The sequence below is a fragment of the Rhea pennata genome, chromosome 2 (genome assembly GCF_028389875.1).
Source record: "Rhea pennata isolate bPtePen1 chromosome 2, bPtePen1.pri, whole genome shotgun sequence".
NCBI lineage: Eukaryota > Metazoa > Chordata > Aves > Rheiformes > Rheidae > Rhea > Rhea pennata.
Window position 1 is genome coordinate 25,241,012 of NC_084664.1, and position 20,389 is coordinate 25,261,400.

At 39.3% G+C, this 20,389-nt stretch overlaps 1 protein-coding gene across 7 annotated transcripts in view; it reads left to right on the forward strand.

The window, feature by feature from the left end:
- Positions 1–20,389, forward strand: part of CDK14 (cyclin dependent kinase 14) — a 335,131-nt gene continuing 314,742 nt past the window's right edge. For 4 of the 7 annotated variants that reach the window (XM_062569092.1, XM_062569094.1, XM_062569098.1 and 1 more), the window contains exons 1-2: positions 4,372–4,494; positions 10,792–10,823. In XM_062569092.1, the coding sequence (XP_062425076.1) occupies positions 4,413–4,494; positions 10,792–10,823 (114 nt within the window). In that variant the 5' untranslated portion in view covers positions 4,372–4,412. Of the gene's footprint in view, positions 148–622; positions 744–4,371; positions 4,495–10,791; positions 10,824–20,389 lie in introns of those variants that run through there. The other 3 variants (XM_062569095.1, XM_062569097.1, XM_062569096.1) reach the window with 3 other exon arrangements.

Here is a 20,389-nt window from a genome sequence, read left to right on the forward strand (position 1 = left end):
TTGTCTTTGGAACTACGTGTATGAGCTGTAACTCATCAGTTCCTCACAGAGCAGGATCCGGACACAACGGCAGTCACGCTTGAGATACGACACCCTAAGCCTCCTTGCTCTCCAATTATTGGCAGGGATACACAGAATATAAACAAGGTAAATTTCCACAGGTAATAAAAATTGGGATTTAATAACAATTACATGATATGTCAGCTCTGAGAGCTTTTCAGTGGAACAACTTATGATTTGGATGTAGATCACACAGGTATTCTCCTGTTCTTTTTCAGCACTAATTTTTGTCACTAATGCGTTTTGCTGGTAGAGCTTAGAGGTCATATCCCTAAGGATATGGCCCCATTTGTGTTAGCAGAGAGCCTAGCTTTCTCTTCAGAGAACAGTCATCTTGGACTGAGTATCACTAGAGGACAAAGTGAAAGTGAGATTTCAAGGGCAGGGGGAGGGAGGTGGGGGGGGGGGGCTATGTTGCTTTACATCCATCTTCGTAATAGGAGGGTCACCAAAGAATTGCTGCATTAACAAGTAACATAGCCCCTAGCACTCTGGTCCCCAGTGCTGCAGCAGAAGGATCTTTTCAAGGTGAGTAGATCAGCCTAATAAAGAATGTCTCCAGCCAGGAAGATTTATGAAGATCTGCTTTACGTTGGCAGATGAAGGTCCGACAAGACGAAGTTATACTTGGCAATCCTGTTCCTGCTTCATTTGCTGAGGAACTTGTCCTACTTACTCTTTGGGTAAGCCACTTGATCTGGGGGCCTGCTTTCCCAGTACAATACTCTGTGTACATAACACTCCAAACCAATGGCATTAACTTCTTATTTCTTTCACAAACACATTAGTTTTTGTGCTCTTAAGGTTTTTGAGATTCAAACATTTGGCCCAAAACAAGTTCAAATAGAGCAGGAATGTAACTTAAGTACATGGCCTTTTAGGAATCCCTAAGGAGAAATGTTGGAGCGGGGGGGGGGGGGGGGGGAAGTAGAGAGAGCTGTGAGAGAGCTCAGACCATGTAAAATTACTTCTTCAAATCAACAGCAAGTACCCTGACATCTGGAAACTGCACATCTTTATACTACATTGTGAGCCACCATCTGCATCACACATCACAGATTTGTTTTTTGTCATCTCATCTTACCCTGCAAGTAATGAATAGAGCAAGTGTGTCTGTTCTATCTGCAGAGAGGAGTTTTTTGTCAACCTGAGTGTGTCGGGCCCGCTATGGCACTGTTTATAGCTTTAAGCAATATGTTAGTTTACACAGTAATAAGCAAACTGCCTGCTGCCTCCTTTCCTCCAGAAGTAATAAACCTAACCTTTACCTCAGTCATACATAAGCGATTAGGTTGACTGGCTTGTATGATGCATTGAGGCAAATGTTTCCTTTTGTCCTGCTTTGCAATTGATATCTTGGCAAATATTTCCACTGCACTTGATAATCCCTATATTTGCAAACTGATTCATTAAACTCAATGGCAGCAGTTGAGGTCAAGATTCATTGTAAATTCTTACCAAAAGCCAAATGAGGAGATGTTGAGGGTGTAGAGTAGCTGCCAGCAGGTTTTTATTTAGGGTGTATCTTTGGGGTGTTGATGTGAGAAAGGATACTTCAAATAAACTGCCTAGCTTTTTGTAATACAGAAGTCGCTTTACATGTAAACAAGTTTAAACTCTGTAGGTGCCTGTGGAAAAAAGTAGCAAACAGCAATATTCTTTAGCATTTTGCTCACACTATTTTTTTCATACCACAAAAGCCTTAAACATAAAAAGCAGAGCCAAAACCCTGCCCCTACAAAGAAGCAAAATGTCATCATTATAATAGCTGTATCTCTGTGGTTTGCTAATTGCACATTTCTGCCTTATTGTTTTCCTACGCTGGCTGATTGAAATACAGAAGAAGAAAAGTAAGAACCACCAATCTATGGACTTGATCAAAGTTACAAAAATGATTTCACATTCCTGATTTCAATAAATTGGCCACACTAGTGCCCTTGGAAACAGAAAAGGTTTGTGTGGAGGAAAGAACAAAGAATGCCTTTAACATGAAATTTTCTGTCAAATAAAAACCACTGAGGAAAGAAGAACAAAAATTGCAGTGTGCAGTTCTGCACAACTTCAAGCTCATCCTTCCTCTGATGGAGAATGTCTGTGAAACATCTCTGAGGACGGAAACTGTAAAATTTGCAGAAGACAAGGTCTGGGTTTCTTTCACTGGCACCACACTGACATCTAATTCAGGCAAAAATTTTTTTTGATTTGAAAGACCCTGACATATGCTTGTAGATTGGTCCTAAGCAGCTGCAAAGGCAGACACTTCTCAGAATTTACAAGTTGTCTGTACTATCAAAAAGGGAGAACACAGAGCAGTAGTGTGGCAAATAGGTTTGTCATGAACTTTTGATAAACTTGAAGTTTACCTAGAAATAGAGGGAAAAATAGGAATGTTGTTCCAATTCTAGTGGGTGCTAGGAACGTTAATTTATGTAGGTAAGATAGCATCTGTCAGTTAAGCATGGCTTCCTCAGAGGCTCTCAGAAGCTCTATCACTAATTGCCAAAACAAAGCCCTAGCCTGAATTATTGTACTGTTCACAGAAAGCAGGCAGGTAAGCCTCCTGGTGTAAATGGCACATGCAAAAAAGTGAAAAGGGCTCAAATTCTGAGCTCAGTTTCAGCTTTTGGATCAGAACATATTATTTATGATGACGGCAATTCCCTCTCCATTCAAAGCAGGAGTATTCACTAGTATTAATTTGAACTAATAGTTCAGATTTGAATAAAGATCAAACCATTAACTATTGTTAAGGTCTTAAATGTCATTTTTTGCACCGAGTGATAAAATATCCTTAAGTGTTTGTGTCCTTCCCCCTCCTTTTCTCCTTCCAGACTCCTTGTCTGTTTCTTCCAAACTTTTATTTCTACTTTTTTCCTCTCTCAATTTTCTCTCTGCAGTGCTTCAGCTTCCACCCTTTCTCTGCTTCCTTGTATAAGATGGTACAGCCAACATTAAAGTGTCACTTCATCTCCCATTTTTAAGACATTAACAGGGTCAACAAAGTTCACACCTCTGAAAGCCATCTTCTCATGCAGTCTGTAGATTCAGGATTTGTGTGTAAGACATGTTACTGCATTGCTATACTGCTATATAGCAGGATAATTCCCCATAAACTCATATGTCATAAGAGACACACATATAAACACACAGTAATTTTCCACCTCAGGAGGCTACCTATTTGCCATCCCTGCTGCATATACACATGGTAACAGATAGGTCCTATCCCGAAGAGCTTGGCATTGCAGATGGCTTGAACTCAGCTGATCTAAATGCTTGTCTAGACAAATGTGCTTTTAAAATTGAGTTAACAACTTTTAGTACGGACAGAGTCTAATCCCAGTAAATTGTGTTAGCTAGCCTCATTAAAAAACAAGTTCATTTTAACCAGATAATACGCATTAAAATACAATTTGCACTAGGTACACCTGGTTCTAAACTGCCTGACCTAACACACATTGTTTCCAAAAAGCAGCTACTTTGTATTTTAGACTAGACATATCCATCCATCTTGATGGGTTAAACTGATTCATTTTTCAGTAACGCTGGCTCAGTTGAGTTAACAAGATCAAAAGCTCTCAACACTCATTAAGTGGCAGGCTAACACATCTGAAGGCGCATTACTTGGCTGCGCTTTAAGCCATAAGCACAGGTCAAGGCCAGGTTTTGCCTTGAAGAGCGGGGTGCGTGCTTAAGGCCAGGTGCCCTTTTTGCACCAGCCATAGGTACCACAGCCGCTCAGGTATCACCCAGACGTCGGGCTCGGCGCGGGGCGGCAGGAGAAGGGCCCGCGCGGTGGCGGCCGCCCGGCCCCGCCGCCTCCGCGCGGCCGCGGCGCGGGGCTGCCCTGCCCTGCCCGCCCAGGCTCCGCCTCCTCCTTTCTCTCGGCGCTTCTCCGCTCCCTCCCTCCCGCCTCCTCCGGGCCCGCACCCCCGCGCCGGACTTTCCTTTCACTCCTCCATCTCTGCGCCGCACTTTTCTCCCTCCCTCCCGCCCCCGCCCCCGCCCCCGCCCCCGCCGCGTCTCGCTGTGCCTGGGGGAGCCCGGGCGACGGGACGGGGCGATGAAATGAGCGGCGCGGCGGCTGCGGGCGGCCGCGCGGCTGCCGCGGGCACCACGTAGGGCGCCTTCCCCCGGCGGGGCCGGGCCGGGCGCCGTCCGGCTGCCCTCGGCGGCCGCCCGGGCGAGGCGGGGGGGAGCCCCGGGAGCCGCGGAGGTCTCTCCCTGCCCGCGGGGGCGGGCGGCGCTCGGTGCGCGGGGGCAGGGGCGTCCGTTGGGCGGGGGGTCGCGGGCGCCGCCCCGCCGCGGGCGCCCCGGGCGGGGGCGGCGAGCGGAGGGGCGCCCGCGTGCGTGACATGATCGACTCGCAGGCGGCCGAGAAGATCAGCAGGATGAAAAAGTTGCGGAGAACTTTGTCGGAGAGCTTCAGCCGGATCGGTGAGTCCCGGCCCGCGGCGGCCGTTGGCCCGCGGCGGCCGTTGGCCCGCGGCGGCCGTTGGCGCTGGCCGTTGCCCTGAGCGGGCGCGGGGCGGGGCGGGGCGCGCGGCCGGGCCGGCGGCGGCGGGGCCCGGGCTCCCTGCCGGGCTGTCCCGCCCGGCGCCCCGCCGCCGCCGCCGCGGCTCTCCGCGCAGTGTGGTTACCTGCCTGCGCAGGTGTCCCGCTCCGCCGAGCGGTTGGGTTTGGGTAGGGCTGTGCGGGGACAGGCTCGCTCTGCTCCTCGCTTACCAGTTATTTGTGTAGTGGCGTGGTGGTATCCTGTGCGCTGCCGCGCTGGGAACAACCGTGCCGTTGCAGTCTTTTCAAACACTTCTTGTGAATAATGTTTGGAAAATAACAAATATTTCCCGGCAGTGTGCGGAACCAGGCAGTATGGCACGAATCTCTAATTGAATTGGCTTAAAACAGGCTAGAGGGAAACAAAGTAAAAATGAGAATTGACTAGCCTGTGTCTTTTGCCAAAGTGAAACCTTGACAAAAACATGGAAAAGCAAATTATTATTTTTGTTTTGCGCTAAGTCTAGTAATTTATTTTTGGTCAGGCTGCACATTCTTTTAAGTTGAGGCATGAGATGCTGAAGCAGATAACAGTGGACCAGTGGTTTAGGAAGCTAGACAAAAGAAGTCTGTCTGTCATCTGCTGCTAAATCTTGTCATTCTTTCAGTGACATAAAGCATGTTGAGGTAGTGTTGTCCGAGCAGGGCACTGCTGAGTGTGTTGCCCCCTGATACCACCGCACTGCATTCGGGTTTGACGCCAGTTTGTTTTGCCTTAGGATTCGTTACTGAGAACAATGCCGAAGAGTCCTGGTGTGCGCCGGCTGATGCTTCTCTCGGTCTTTGGCACATTGCTTTGCTTCACTCTGTGTTCAGCATGCTTGGTCCCACTGATGGTGTAACCTCGCTGCCGAGCAGGGAGCCCCTCTGCAGCACCCAGCCGGAAAAGGGCCCTTCCCTGCGCCCTCCGTCTTGTCCCGCCAGGGCTGTTCCCTTGCAGTCATCTTGGGGATGGAGGTCTAGCCTCCAAGCGGCTTTGTGCAGGCGAGGGCTTGGGAAGTACCTGCGCTGTAGTAGTGAGATGTGGCATGTGCTTATTTTCTTGACGGTCTCATCGAGGGGTGCATTAAAGTACATGGGCATTATAATTTTTCATGTGTTTTCTTATGGCATTGATGTATTACTTTATGTTTTAAAAACTACAAACTTTTTAAGTGGAGGAGAATATTTGAAATCAGATATCTTTTTTTGGTCTTAAAATGGAGAAGACTGAAGATAACTCATTTGTGTTTATAAAACAGAGGAAGAAAGTATTTCAAGAGTAGATGCCAAGTTTCAATTCAGAAGTGAATATTAAGTCACAGTTATATGTCCCTCTGTCCCCATGTGAAAATAGCTTTCAGCTATAATTATCTTATGCTTGTAAAATGCATTTAATTCTTTTCAATTAAAAAAGAGAAAAAAAAAAGGCAGCCAAGTATTTGATCTGATCAGTTACATTTGTGTGTGTATATATGCACATGCAGACACTCTTTGTAAATAGAACTGTGGAAGGGTTTTACTAATGGTGGAAGTCATTAACAAAGAAAATCTCTTGAATGAAGATGCTGCTTTATCATACTGGTGACAGCCCCATTAATGCCTTTTCAGCATCAAGGCTGCTCTGCGTGATAGCTTCTGCATGGTTTAGTTGGCACTATTGGATGATCGTGTCTCTTCTTCATTTTCACAAGCTAAGAAACCTTTTAGTTACTTTCCTTGGGAATTCTGGCCTGATTTTAGGTGTACATATTGTTATGTCTTCCAGTTATACTAGTTCTTTGTGCAGTGTGCACAGCAGTATAGGAATGCGGTTGGTTGGCCAGTTGTTTGTTTGTTGTGGTTGTTTTGTTACTAAAACTCAGCTGCTACTAGCAAGACTGCTCCGTCTTCAAATGGTCTAGTATTTTGGCTATTGTGCTGGAAATCGCTCTTTGAACAAAAAAGTCTGGTTTATCACTATGGGGTTTGAAGATAGTCACTCTCTTATACCCAGAGCCACCCATAAGCCTAACCAAAACAAACCTCAGTTTGAAAGACTCTAACTTGCATACCAAGAAATCCTCAGTTAAAACACGTGCTGTACTTAACTTGTATGTTGAAATGAAGGAGAGAAAACTAAAATCTCATTAGAAAAAAGTCTTTAACTCTCTGGCTGTGTGCCACACTGGTTTTACACTTCTTCTTGATAATGAGGAATTCGTTGGTGAGATTAGCAAGTTATTACTTTAATATATATCTAATCCTCAACTTTCTGTCAGTCATCTGTGGTTTGTCTGTTATAAACAACTGTGATGATCTTTTAACTTACTTGTTCTTCTGCTGAAGTTTGTGTTTTCATAGATCTAAGTACACAGCAGCATTATTGATAGAGTCGTAAGAACAATATGAGAAATAGAAATGGTGTTTGAACCAAGGGAGTAATGAGTCAAACTTTCACATGCTACGGTAGGGAATGTATAATAGTCATTCTGAGAATGGTAGACCTTTCTAGTCTTTCCCTTCCCTTTTCTCCACTATTTTTGGTATCTGAGTCGCCAGATACAATTTTTCCAGTGCTCTAAGACCCTCTGATTTGGGTACCAGAGTTTATGTTGTCCTGTTTGTTAAAAGCAGCGTAAATCAATCTTAATTGTCTTTGGCTGTGTTCTTGTGCTAGGGCATGTAACTTAATACTCAGCAGACTACCTTCAGGACAACTTTTTCCCCTAAAGTAGTCTTTTCTATCTTAGAGACTACATCAACAATGACTTAATTTAAGAGGTGATCGTTTTTCTTCCCCAGTGTGCAGCAGTATGCTAATTAATGGTTGAAGCCATTTCCCAAAAGGAGAAAAAACCCAAATATATGATGTATTTTGTTTTTCAATACTTATTTATGGAAATTCTGGAATTTTTCTCAGTGCTTTTAGATAGAGATAGTCTTAAGATCAGCTTAGTTATCTTTGGGACAAGAGAAGGGTTGTTATTTGATATGCCATAATTTGAAGTAGACTTGGCTCATTTTCTTAACTGTGATATGATGTATTTCAGCCACTACACCCAGAGACTGGCAGAGGGTGATGTAGATCTGGCTGTGATAAGTATCCTCATCCTGCAAAATTACGATCTGGTCCGTAATTGCTAGAGTACTTGTTATTGAGGGTGATTATTTTGCTGAGCTGAAAATTGTGAAGTGTCAGATTGTCCATCTTTGAGCATTCATCCTGTGCTAGTTGCAGGTCTGCTAAAGGATGATACAGAGCTGTGGTGTATTGGAAGAAACACATATGGCTTATGGTGCCAAACTGAAGTTAATATTCTAAAATTAGTGCCATGCCTTTTTATTGCAGAAATTGTGCTCACAGTTCTAGAGGAATGAACTGTTTTTGCAGCTAATACAATCTTTTTACTGTCAGAAGTTTTCTGGTATGACAAGATATAGCCCTGTTAAAATTTAGCATATCACAAGGAAATTATACTACCAAGAATCTTAAAAATTTACAGACCTTTTTATTGATAGGTTTCTGGCAGCACATCCACTTGTACGCAGACAGCCAAGTTAATTTACAAATTCTAATTTCTTTGCTTAGATCGTATGTTTTCCATATAAATGATCACACGGTATTGTAGATGAAACAGCTTTTTGAGATGCAGTTGATTGATTGTTTCTTTTAGGATAAACAGCTTTATCAAAGTGTAAAACTAAGAATCAACTTAATAATTATGTAATTAAAATCAGTAATCAGTAATTTTATAAAATTATCACTGATATATTTTAGCTATGTTAAGAGATACTGACTATGCATTGCTAAAGTTAACGTAGTGTCGAAATCGTATTTGAGATCTCTTCAGTTCATGCCATTTGACTTCTGTTTTCTTATGCGATCTGTTTAGCCAAAAAACTAACACCAGGGTGGAAAGAAAGAAAACATTGCTGCAGATTGCTTATAGTGCATTAAAAGCAGTCTGTAGCTGTTTTGGGCATCTAGTCTGTGCTTTGTTACTAACTCCTCACTAATACAAAGGTTATCTCCTCTAATCTCCTCTAATGTATGCTCACATAGCTTACATACCTGAGATAATGAGAAATGCTTTTGTAAACAGTTTAATTTTTTAGCTCAGGTGTTTTTTTAGTTTAAAAAGAAAATAGTTGCTCTGGTAACAAAACAACATGTTTATAATGTGGTTAGTTGTATGAAATATGCTGTTTTAGTGATTTTTTTTGAAGACACTGTGTAGTAAACTGTTTGTTTATGTACTGTTTATTAGTAGTATCAATCTGATGAAATAAGCAGCCGGAACCCTCATATTCTTATCTTTGAAGATTCTTAAAAAAACATTTCCATTAAAGTTAGAAGTCAAAGTGAAGAAAGCCAGAATATACAGTGGTCAAACATTACCATTTCTTGTTGTTCTGTTATATTGTTAGTTTTGTTTGGTTATCTAGTGTTTGATTATTTCTGGAACCTTTTGGTCACATCAAAATCTTGAGTTGTGTTAAGGGAGGAGAGAAGGTTGTCAGCATAACCTAGGTGTGCTGTATACTACATTTATAGCTTGAATGTCATTGTGACCTGGAAGGTAAATAAAAAGATCTAAATGTGTTTTTTAACACCTGTTCTACATTTTTTTATTGTTGTTTTTTTGTCGTGACCTGTAATTTTGGAGATTGGCAGTTTGAAAGTGTTTTGTCTGGCCTTCAAAAGCATAAAAATGCCCTTCATGATAAAAATGTACAATGCATGCTCAGTGTCTTCAGCAAAACCCCATTTTTTTTTATTGAGCATGAATTCTAGATGAGTAATTGTAAAACACTAGTTTTCAAAGATTTGAGGAAAGACATGTTTCATGTCTCAAAGAACTGGCAGTATGAAGGCAAACAAGGCTGTAATGTCAGTACTTTTCCATACAAGTAAAAGGGTGTTTTTCAACTTGCTGCGAATGGCAGGAGTTGTAGAGCTGAAAAATTTCTTGCGGTGCTGTCCTAGGACAGTGCCTGATAGATCCAGGCTCACCTGCCTGAATTGTGCCTGTCTTAGAGCTTATACAGTTATGCCTTTTCAAAGATGATACACTTTTGCTTCTGAAGAGAGTGTTTAGGAGAGAGAGTGGTTTAGAAACTACTAGTGATTCCAAGGCAGAAGGAGCACTTGAAAGAGGAAAGAAACTGCTGAAGTCCAGATCCCCAAAGTGTTAGGTAATTGACACTTATCTCCTGCTGAAACTGGGATTTTAAGTGTAAGAAACAATACGCTACTTAAGTGATCAAGAGGGAGCCTTCTGGAGCAGCAGTGTATGAACGTAACAGTCCAAATTACTTCCTCTAGTTGCCTGTTCATTCTTACTGTAATAGGAAAATGTTACTCTATTTTTCTGTTTCCCCAGAGTTAGTTACTTTGGCTTGGCTTATTGTAACTTTTCAAGAGAAGTCAACAGATGGCAAACTCAGGTAACAGTATGCAGAGCACAGTCCCTGGATGTCTGTCTGTGGTGTGTAGATTAGAAGAAAGCAAAACTGTCCTTTAGCTGCAGACTGACATGATTCCAGTGATGACTTGGAGAAATTTTGTTTACGCTCCTAGTAAAGATATCCATTATGGTAACAGAAAAAGTTCAAACAGATTAATCTTTACTGCAGTTTCAGAACTATTCGTGTCTTTTTTGCTTTACCACTTCATGAGAAGTCTGTTCTGTCTTCATTCTGTATTTTCTGTTGATTATGTGCAAGTTACCTGATTATGTGGAAGCTAACAGTACGAGTAAGACAGAAATCTCTTCTGCTCTAATGTAAATCATATGTAGTAAAAAAATGCCTGCTACAATGCATACTGTATTGTAAAGATTTAGTGCTATACAAATAATGCATAGTTAGGTGTTTATAATACTTTGTTTTATGAAGTTCAGTCAGGCTCTCCATAAAGTACTTTCATGCTCACCAGGAATTAAAATAAAAAAACTTGCAGACTTTTATTTTCTTTAACCTAAGAGGGTAATATTCTTCATAAATATGTAAATTTAGTTTCTTGGATACATGCTGTGCTCTTCTACATTCCATTTACAGTTTTGTAGTTTGATTATAAAATTGTTATTCAGGCCAACATGTTCCTTCCTATTCTAACAGGAAAACGTTGCTCTATTTTTCTCTTTCCTGGTGTTAGTTATTTTGTGCTCATTGAAATGCAGTGCAGATAACTATTTCTTTTTTCTTTTTATTTTAAAGCCTTGAAGAAAGAAGATACCAGCTTTGATGAGGTAGGTTAAATATCTTTGTACCTTATCTAGTTCAGGTATGTCTTAGTGTTTCTACCTAATGTTAAAAGGAACATTTAGATAGTAGTTGTTACCACATGTGTACATGTTAATGCATGTATATTGCTTGAATATATTTTCATTTTCCAAGTAACTACTAGAGGAATTTGTTTACTGAAGATTCTGAATGGAATGCTTGCTTTTTGTATATAGTGAAATTAACTGTTGTATGAAAAGCATTTGTGTAAAAATGTTATAGTTTGAGAAAATACTTCATAGAACTTTACCCAAAGTAATTCTTACAATTGTAGATCTGTGCTGTAGTAGACAATAAAAACATCTCTCTTGAGAAGATAACTTACATAAAGTGCTACTGCATTGACTTCTTGGTATTTGCTGAATGTCTCAATTGAGATAGGGAGCAATGATGGATGCTTTTTATGAAACAAAAAAGCCCCAGCACCAACAAACTAATAGCTAACTGTATGGGTGAAACTGATATATGATTATTCTGTGAACACAGGCTGGGGTCTTGTCCCCAGCCTGTAATGTAATACAGAGCTTAATATGTAAAACACCCTGTACACAATCAACCTGACCCTCTAAATGAGGCCTAAGTGAGTTGTCCTGTAGTGCAAGTTTACACAGTAAGAAGGTGTAGGTCTTGATATAATTAGCTGTCAGCATTGTGGTCAATACTTGTTGTACTTCCCTTAGCCCCACAGCTGGTAACAAATAGTAGTATTTCCACGTACTGATGTTATGCTTCTGGCATTCTGTGTCTTCAGAATCACATACAGTAAGTTAAAATTGTGGCTGATCAAAGTGAGATAGTTGCTGAGTAATGCCAGATTTGAAAATCAGTAAGCGATGATGTAACATCCTTGGTGTTGCATAAAATTGGACTTCATCTCTTTATAAGCAGGTCGCATTAAATTTTAGCCCCTCTGCTCAGATTCAGTAGTAATGGTAGGAAGATTTTGTGCTTTTCTGAGTCATTGTAGAGAATTCTAAGTCAACCTGACCGCTCCTCAAAGAGTATAGTAGGCTCTAGAGTAAAGATCCTGGAATTGGACTGTAGTCTCAGGTCTGTCAGATCATGCAGAAACTCTGGTCCTGACTACTGTAGTTCTGTTATAAGACTGTTAGAATGTGATTCTTCTGTAAAAGTTGCAATGGTGTTCGTAAGTGGTTGGTAGACTTTGAATCATTATTTTACAAATCCGATCTGTTTCTGTCCCATACTTTCTTCTGAAGCCTTCCGTGCTATATCTATATTATAACTACCTAATTTGTAACTTTTATTAAACTTGGTGCAGAATTTGGAAGGATTAAAATTTATCTGTTAAGAATTAAAAAATGCTGTATTACAAAGCTGGCAATTTTTCTGTCCCATCCCCTTGCCTTTCTCAGAATTGTTTTTCTACAGGTTCTGTGCTTTGTGTTGTTTAGCCCTGACTTTCTGTTTGAATGAGAGGCTACTTCATCAAATTCTTTATTTAAATTGAGGGTTTTTTGAAAAAAAATATTTATTTCAAATCTGTTTCTAATGGAATCTGACAGATCGTTCATGTGAATTACTGCAGTGGTAGCAAGAGAAGGCTGGTGGGAAGGATACACAAAAGATTTTTCTTCTGTCTCTTGTAAATATGGCAGAGCTTGATGTGGTGTTACTGTCCTATGTTCAAGTTTTATGTGACACTTCTTAAAAGAAAGAAAAGTGTGCTTACATTTTTTTTCTGTTGTCTTTGCTGATCTCTTCAGGCTCAGTAAAACCGTTCTTGGCAATTATCTAGCCAAAAGTGTGAAGCAAAGAACATATCACTTATTGCCTTTCTTTTCAAACATCTTTCAAGCCAGAATATAAAACAGTCTTTAGTAACAACACTCAACCTGATTATAATGACAGATCTTACTAAGAGAGAGAATATTTGCAAGCAGAGGAGTGAACACATTTATTGGTCTCCCAAGACTATCCTGAAAAATGTTATTAAGACCATACTGTCATGTAAAATGAAATAATTCTATTTTTTTGGCTAGTATACGTAGTCTTGAGATACAAGGGATGAAGTTTTTAAGGTAAGAGAAAGTAGTTAGTTACCCAAGCACTATTTTACCTCAATTTCTTTGTTCTCTTACTATGAAAAATGATCTGGCATGCCACTGAAATTTGAATTGTGTTTAACAAGCAAAATTTTCTCCTTATACAGTGAAAAGATACTCTTTTTATCTTTTCATGGTACTGAAAGATACTATGTATTTTTTTTCCCATGCATGTTTCCTATTTCCTTGGGGGAAATTGGCATGTAAAGTAGGAATTGAACAAGTAGCAGTGAACTTAAGGGAAGGGCTCTACATTCCTAACATGTCAGTAGCAAAGGAGAACTTCTTCCAGTTTTTAGCCTTGTAAATTGTGACCAAAGTACCCAGTAGAAAAAGCAGGACAATGGAGACCTGAAATTTCTGAGGGATAGGGAAAATAGAGTGAAGAGTAAGAAGACCTTTCAAAAGCTGCAAGGTCGGGGTTTGCAGCCATGTCAGTTGTCAGATCAGGTGGCACATTCTAGACACTGTATCTAGCACTTAATGAGCTGTTCCATGGATTTTATTCAGCCTGCTTTATACTTGGACACAGTAGCTCAGAAGTGTACAACACTGTGGGAAATCTTTCCTTTGAAAGAGAAACTCCTAAAAATTAAGATATCAAACATGGCAGGCAAGTATATCACATGATTGCTTTTTTGTGGGATATGAAATTAATCCCTCCAGTAAATTAAGACCAAAAAGAGTCATGAACAGCAAAGCCTATGAATGAATTATGTGGTGTTTGCATCATAAATGGATTAAATTTTGTATCCTAGCCCTAGAAAGTATTTTTAGTTTTTCCAGAAATGTTTTAAGGATCATTGTTGTGCATTTAGACCTACCCATAAGCTTAGAGCACCAGAACAGCCCAAAGGAGTAGTGTACAATTGTTGCTTTTTGGTACCTGCTGTTACATAGCTTCCATTAAACTTTAAATGAAAACAGTATTGTCTATAGACATGTGTTATGCTTTACTTTGGTCTGTGAGAACACTTGAATTAATGTAGAACTTTCAGTCCACTGATAGCCTATCTACCTTCTTGACAGCTTATGACGTCCTACGACTTACATGAATAACTGAGTAGAATGCAGAGCTTTTTTGTATTGCCTTTTTATGCAAAGCAGTAAAGAAAGTATTAAAAAAAACTTTCACTTTTCTCTTCTTGACGTGCAAATGTTTACTAGCCACACTGGAGCAACTGAAATATTGGTCTATTCCAATACCTACTCAGACTAGTGGAAAAATTCTAATTGGTTTCAGTGGTTTGTAGATCAGGTTCTTTTATCATGAAATATCTAAGTGAAATTTAGGGTTGCGTGGGAGGTCTGTTCTTGCTTGTTTTCAAAGTTAGTTTGTTTGAGTGAGGACAGTAAGGAGCAATTTTTCTTCTCGTGTTTCAAAATGTTGTTACTTGCTCTCTGAAGAAAGAAAGCTGTAACGTGGAGTTGCCCTTCTTTTCAGAGGAACCTAAAGTAAACCTAAGGAACTACCTGTCCTTCTGATTGTAGATTCTGTCGTGGAAAGTATCTCCTTCGTTCTTTTAGGCAAAACATTGAAAATGGGGATTATGTGCCATTTACTACATTTTATCTACTCTGGATAGCAAGATAGGTGATAAACACCTCTGAGGCGTAGTGTGATGTGCAGTGTTTATAAAATGTTTGGCCTATAATTAAATGTATTAGTTCTTCTCAAATAGTTTAGTTTTTGCTCTGTTAAAATTTAGAGTAATAACTTTAACTATGAAGGATTACTTTGGTGTTTTTGGACTTTTAGGATGACAATGAGTATGGAATTTGTCCAATGTCTTGTAAAGGAATGTGATCAAGACCAGTAATGTGTGGCTGAGTTGCACTATGTTTATTGGAAAGACATCCACTGTTCATACCATGACTAATACCATCGCAATTCTGATAACCTGTTTCTTTGGTTACTTACTTGCTCTTATGCTTTATTTCTAAATTGTTGTAGAAGTCGGTCTCTAGCTATTGGTTCTTGTCTGTCTCTTGTTAGTGGTTTCTCTAAGCACTTAAGTTGTGGTTTAAGACTTTCAGTTTTGTGTATAACACTAAATAAGTTAATATCAATATCATAATGAAATCAAATCCAAATAATCTTAAGTCTCAAAATCAAGAGGAATTGCTAGGATTGTTGCCTTATCTCACTTCAGCGAAGTAACTATTGAATGGCTTCCTTAGGAAATCAGGCTACTGTGGTTGAAGTTGGTCAGTACTGGACTCCTAGAAGCTTGATGAAAGCTGATACAGATGGCTGAAGGATGGAGATACGAATCTCCTCTGCTGGAAAAGCTGGAATGCAGGATCTTATAAGTGTCGGAGAATCAATATGGAAGAGAAATATTGTGAATACTCTGTCCTCAGGAAAACCCATAGCATTCATCTAGTCCTTGCTATGTTGAGAGACTCCCAACTATGAGGAAACTGAATTTCATTTTTTATGCTACATATGGAACAACCTGAGTGTGTTTAATGTGGAATCCTTCCCTTTAAGTGTGTGAAAGGGAAAGGAGTCTTGCTAAGCTACTACTTGATTGTGTGATGTGCTCTGCCACTTGCTTGTGTTCTGCCACTGCTCGCTCTCAAAAAAAAACAAACACTGACACACAAAAATATAAGGCTATTCTTTATGTGGGTATTGTCATGAAAAAGTCATAGCTTAAAGGAAGTCCATCTCTGAACCAGAATGGTTACCTAGAGAAAGATTTGAATTTGAAGAGTTAAAAGGAGTGGTACAGTTGGAAGAAGTGGAGTTCTAATGAACAAACAAGAGGACTTTAAAGGCAGTGACGTGCAATGATGACAGGAGATACCTAACACATTAACTAACATTTGTGCATTTTTTTTTCCAAGTTTTTATAGGAAGTAGCTTGGGAAATGAGAAATATACATATGCAGCTATATCTTTACTTCCTCCTTCTGGAGGATAGGAGCTGGGTTATGGTGGCCTTCTCCCCATCCCTTTACTTTCAATAAAGGCATAGAGGAGAAAGGAGAAATTTTGCCTCTTGGGTCTTAGTGTTTCTTTTTGTAGGATCTTTAAATAGGCTTTTGTAACTTCGCTCTAGGAAGACTTAAAAGTCTGGGGCTGGTGTTACAGCCTTTGGGAAAAACTAGTTTTGGAAGCTTGCTAGCTACTCCTCCTTGAGTGTGGTAATGCCTGAGTGGTTAAGATATTGTGAAGTCACTGCAAGCCATGGCTTAGTTGTCTGTTCCTTGATTACTTTTTTCCTATTTAGGACGCAGTAGCCTGGTGGCTACAGAACTACTTTATGTGATGGAAACACATCACATAAAAAATAGTAATTTTTTTTTAGCTTATCCATGCAAGTTATCCATGCAGCACCACTTCTTGGGTTCGTTATCATTCTTACCATGCTTTGCCTTGTTTAGCTGTGTGAAGGCTCTCATGACTCTAGGTTTGCTCTATTTGGGAGAAGGAGGGGAAAGCTTTGATTTATCTTGGCTCCTCATGTTGAGAAAAGTACCAGATAGAAACAGGATGTTGCAGGCTTCTCACGCTGACCTTGGAGATGCACAGGATTCCAGAAACTGGAGAAGAACATCTGGTTTATTTATTTAGTAGTGTAGTATGGCTCAGCTAAATGTGATGTGTCTGGCCTTTGTCAGGTTGTAACAGAAGCTCAGAGAAGGTGAAGAGGTATGCTTAATTTGTGTGTGCTTCAAAAGGACATGTTATAGAACTTCAAGACAGTCTCTATTCAAATCAGTAAAAAAATGTAATATTTATTTTTTGAAAGTAAGATTGCAATTACTAGAAGTGAAGCACGATAAGTGCATATATTTTTCATGAACTAAAACAAGGTCTTTTCAGTGGTAGAGAGTGCTTAATCATGCTTAATATATGGATATTAAGACAATGGTAAAGCTCATAGAATTTCAGAAAAACAGTCCCAGCTTCCCTGTACGTTTTTTTCAAGTGTATTAGAAATTTTTTCTGTAAGATGGAAAGTATCCATAATAACAACTTAGATTGAACCCAATGTAATGATATTCAGCAAAATGGTATTTCAAAAACAAAAGTCTGTCTTTTGCATTAATTTCAGCAAAGTTCTAATTGAGATCTTCTGTCAGGTTTATTGCTAGCTCTAATCCTCCCCCCCCCAAGTGGGGTGGAAATCACACAGATTTTCACAGTTAATGATACGGCAATAGTGATTTTGGTGCCACCTGTTGGGGGCTAAGACACCTATTTGAAGCTATACCCATAGCGAAGCTTGTATGTTCAAGACCCTTTAAGAAGGAGGTAAGTCCTAGAAGTCAGTTCAAGAGGCTACTAGGGTTTGGTCATGATAGAAAACTTTGTCTAGAGCAGATGTTCTACTGTGTCTAGATCCTTATCCTTCAAATTTGCGTCAATCAGGTTTTGTTCAGTTTCTATTTCTTGCAACAAATAGAGAAAAAGGCTCCTGGAGAAGGAGGAAAAAATAGAAAATATATGTATGTATTTTTCCAAAGAACAGATAGAGAATTGGAGTTATTTAGTGACATTCTATTAATTATACTCTGAATTTGCTTCTTATCTTTGAAATTTTATGCACTTTATAGCAAGCTTGTTTCTTACTGCAGTCTGCTTGAATCTTCTTGCCTCATCTAGTGTCATAAGCAATTGACTTTATTGGTTATGTCATATATGAAGGCCAATAAATATTTGAAATGTTTCTGTAAGGAGTGATGACTTACTTCCTATGCAATTCTGTACAGTGCTTTACAAGTATTTGTGGTCCAAGTTCTAAACAGAATGTAAGAGGTACTGCTTCAAAGCACTTGTTTATAAAAGCTTAAAAAATCCAAAGATTGAGTGAAGATTCTCTAGAACAGTTGTTGCTAAAAGCTTATTTTCAAAAGCCCTTTACTGTCTGCAGCTCATCTGCCTGGGGTACCTTTGGAGAAGGTTTCTGTCAGACCCTAACACTTGATACTGTAGGAAAGCAAGTAACACAGGTCTTACTGCTGGTTTTAGATTTTTTTTCTCCTATTATCTGAATGCATAACTTTGCCTCTTATCTCCTGTTTCCATAAGGAATTAAAAGGGAGTGTGTGTGTGTGGGGGGGCTTCGATGCTGTTAGTTTTTATTAAAATACATAATATATGTGTGTTTAAGCTTTTCCTTTCTGTATTCTTCAACGATGCAAGTTTCGAAAGTGAGAGGGTCTAAAGGAGTAACCTACAGATGGAAAAGTCTTGTATTTATAAAACTCTAAAAGGACTACATGCTCTCATCAGAAATAAAGCTTCTCTCCCCTGGAGTTATGCTTTCCTAGCAAACTTCTGCAGACATTTTTGGGCACCTGATAATTTATCTGGAATGAGGAAATATTGCCTCCTAAAAGCATCAAAGCAAGCTTTCTCCATGGAGGGAAGTTCTTCGCTGAGTGTCAATATTTCCTTTTTTAAAGGACATTCTTACAGATGGGGAAAGGGCAGTGTAGAGGGGTGTGAACAACTCTCTCTGTTTTTGCATCTGACTAGTAATGCTTTTAGGTGGTATGTGGCGAGGAGTGGGGAAGATACTGACTTTAATATGTGATTCTTTCTCCAGCAACTTAGGGGAAGAGGGGAATATCCCATCACGTTTGTTATCTATTCCCTGGAGTTGTTTTCCATAGTTTTCTAATTTAGTTTTTCTTTAGATACATTTCAACCTCTGCTTAAATATGTATCATGTGGAATTGTGTGGAGCAAATCCAGGCTAATTGAAACATCTCAATTCTTGATCTAGAGAGTGATCTTTAAATGCCTTCTACCATGAATTGCTGTGCTTGTGAGCTTGTTACCAAAATGTCTTCAGTTTTGGAACTGCCATTAGCATTAAGAAATATCATGGGGAAAAAATAGTTGTGGAATTCTAACCAGATTCTAACCAGAAATACTCATTTCATCTTATTGGCTGTCACCAGGTCTCCTGGTTGTAATTCTGGCTTTAATAGTTCAGGGCGTAACCCTTGATTTCTAGGAGTGAGTCTGTGAGTTGATGGTGATAATAGAGGTGTGTTTTCTCTGTGAAAAGGTTATATTATTTGTATAACTTACTTCCTGTGTGTGTGAAACTGCTGCCAAGGCTGGGGAAGCACAGCTGAATGACCTCTGTTTCTGAAAGTGTGGTGTACATCTAAAATTGGCACATGATCACTTTACTTTCAGGGGTAAACCGTCTTATGTGAACTTGCATTTGTTTAGTATTGCCCCTTTACATGCTCTTATTGTAGTGTAGTTACCATTCTGCAAGAGTAGGACAGCTTGTGTCCGGGAAACTTGTTTATGAAGCTCTGTCTTGAGTAGATTACTTCTTCTATTTAAGAGTTCAAAAAGTTGTGTTCACTGTGCTAAAAAATGATACCTTTAGGTTGCTGTTTGATCAAATTTGGGGACACACTAAAACCTGGCCATAATTAATTGTATGGTAAAACAGAACTATTATAAATTAGTATTTTTAAGAGAAAGGACTAAATTATACTTTTGCTGTATAGTTTTGGAAAAGAAAAATATGCATTAATAAATGACATGACTGTAATTAATTGATGATTCCCTAGAGAAGATTTGCTCCCAAACTAGCTAATTACTGTCTAAAATACTAAAAAATTAATCCCAAAGCACATCATGAAAAATCAGCTATGGGTTAGTGAATCTGGGTGACTGAAACAGATTGTTTTTTGTCTTAATGGCTGAAGTCAACAACTGAGACAAATGATAAAATGCAAAACAAAACTTCACTGTTTGGGTGCATTTTGACATTTCTGAGTTAATGAACTCTGCTATGCCACTGAAAACATCATAAAGCTCTTACTAGAATTATTATGAGCTATAAATGCATTGTGATTACTTTTTTATTATTATTAGCACTTGTTGATATAAGCAGGACCTAAAAATTAAAGTAATCAAATCCATCATCTCTACCTTTTTTATCATCTTTTGCTATGTCTGTTATTTTTCTCCCTTTGTAGATAGACTTCTAGATCTCTTCAGTTTGATCACAGGAATGTGATCAAGAATCTTAGTCCTCTCTTAATCTAAATGAGGTCATCAGTTTAAGTACCTTTTAATAAACAGATCACCATGTATTTTGCAGTTGAATTCATGTTATTGGTAACTGAAATAAATTTTAGTATTGATTTCCTAAGTTAAGTTCTCAGTCAAGTTTCTGCAAAGAATAAAACATGCTTTGCTTCATGCACTGAGAGTTTCACTGACTTCCAGGAATTATATGAGATTGTCAAAAAATTGCATATTCATAGACTCAAAGGCCTGATTTGTAAAATGATACTTAATAAGCAAAGCAATTACAAGCTCCTAGTTTTGCTTACTATTTTTTTTTTCTTTTGTTTGAACACAGATTATTGCCCAGAAAAATGGTAGCTGGATTGATTGATTGCGGACAGAAGTGTAGAAGTGATTAATATGACAATATACAAAGTTTGTCATAAATATTTTTGTCTCTTGCAGC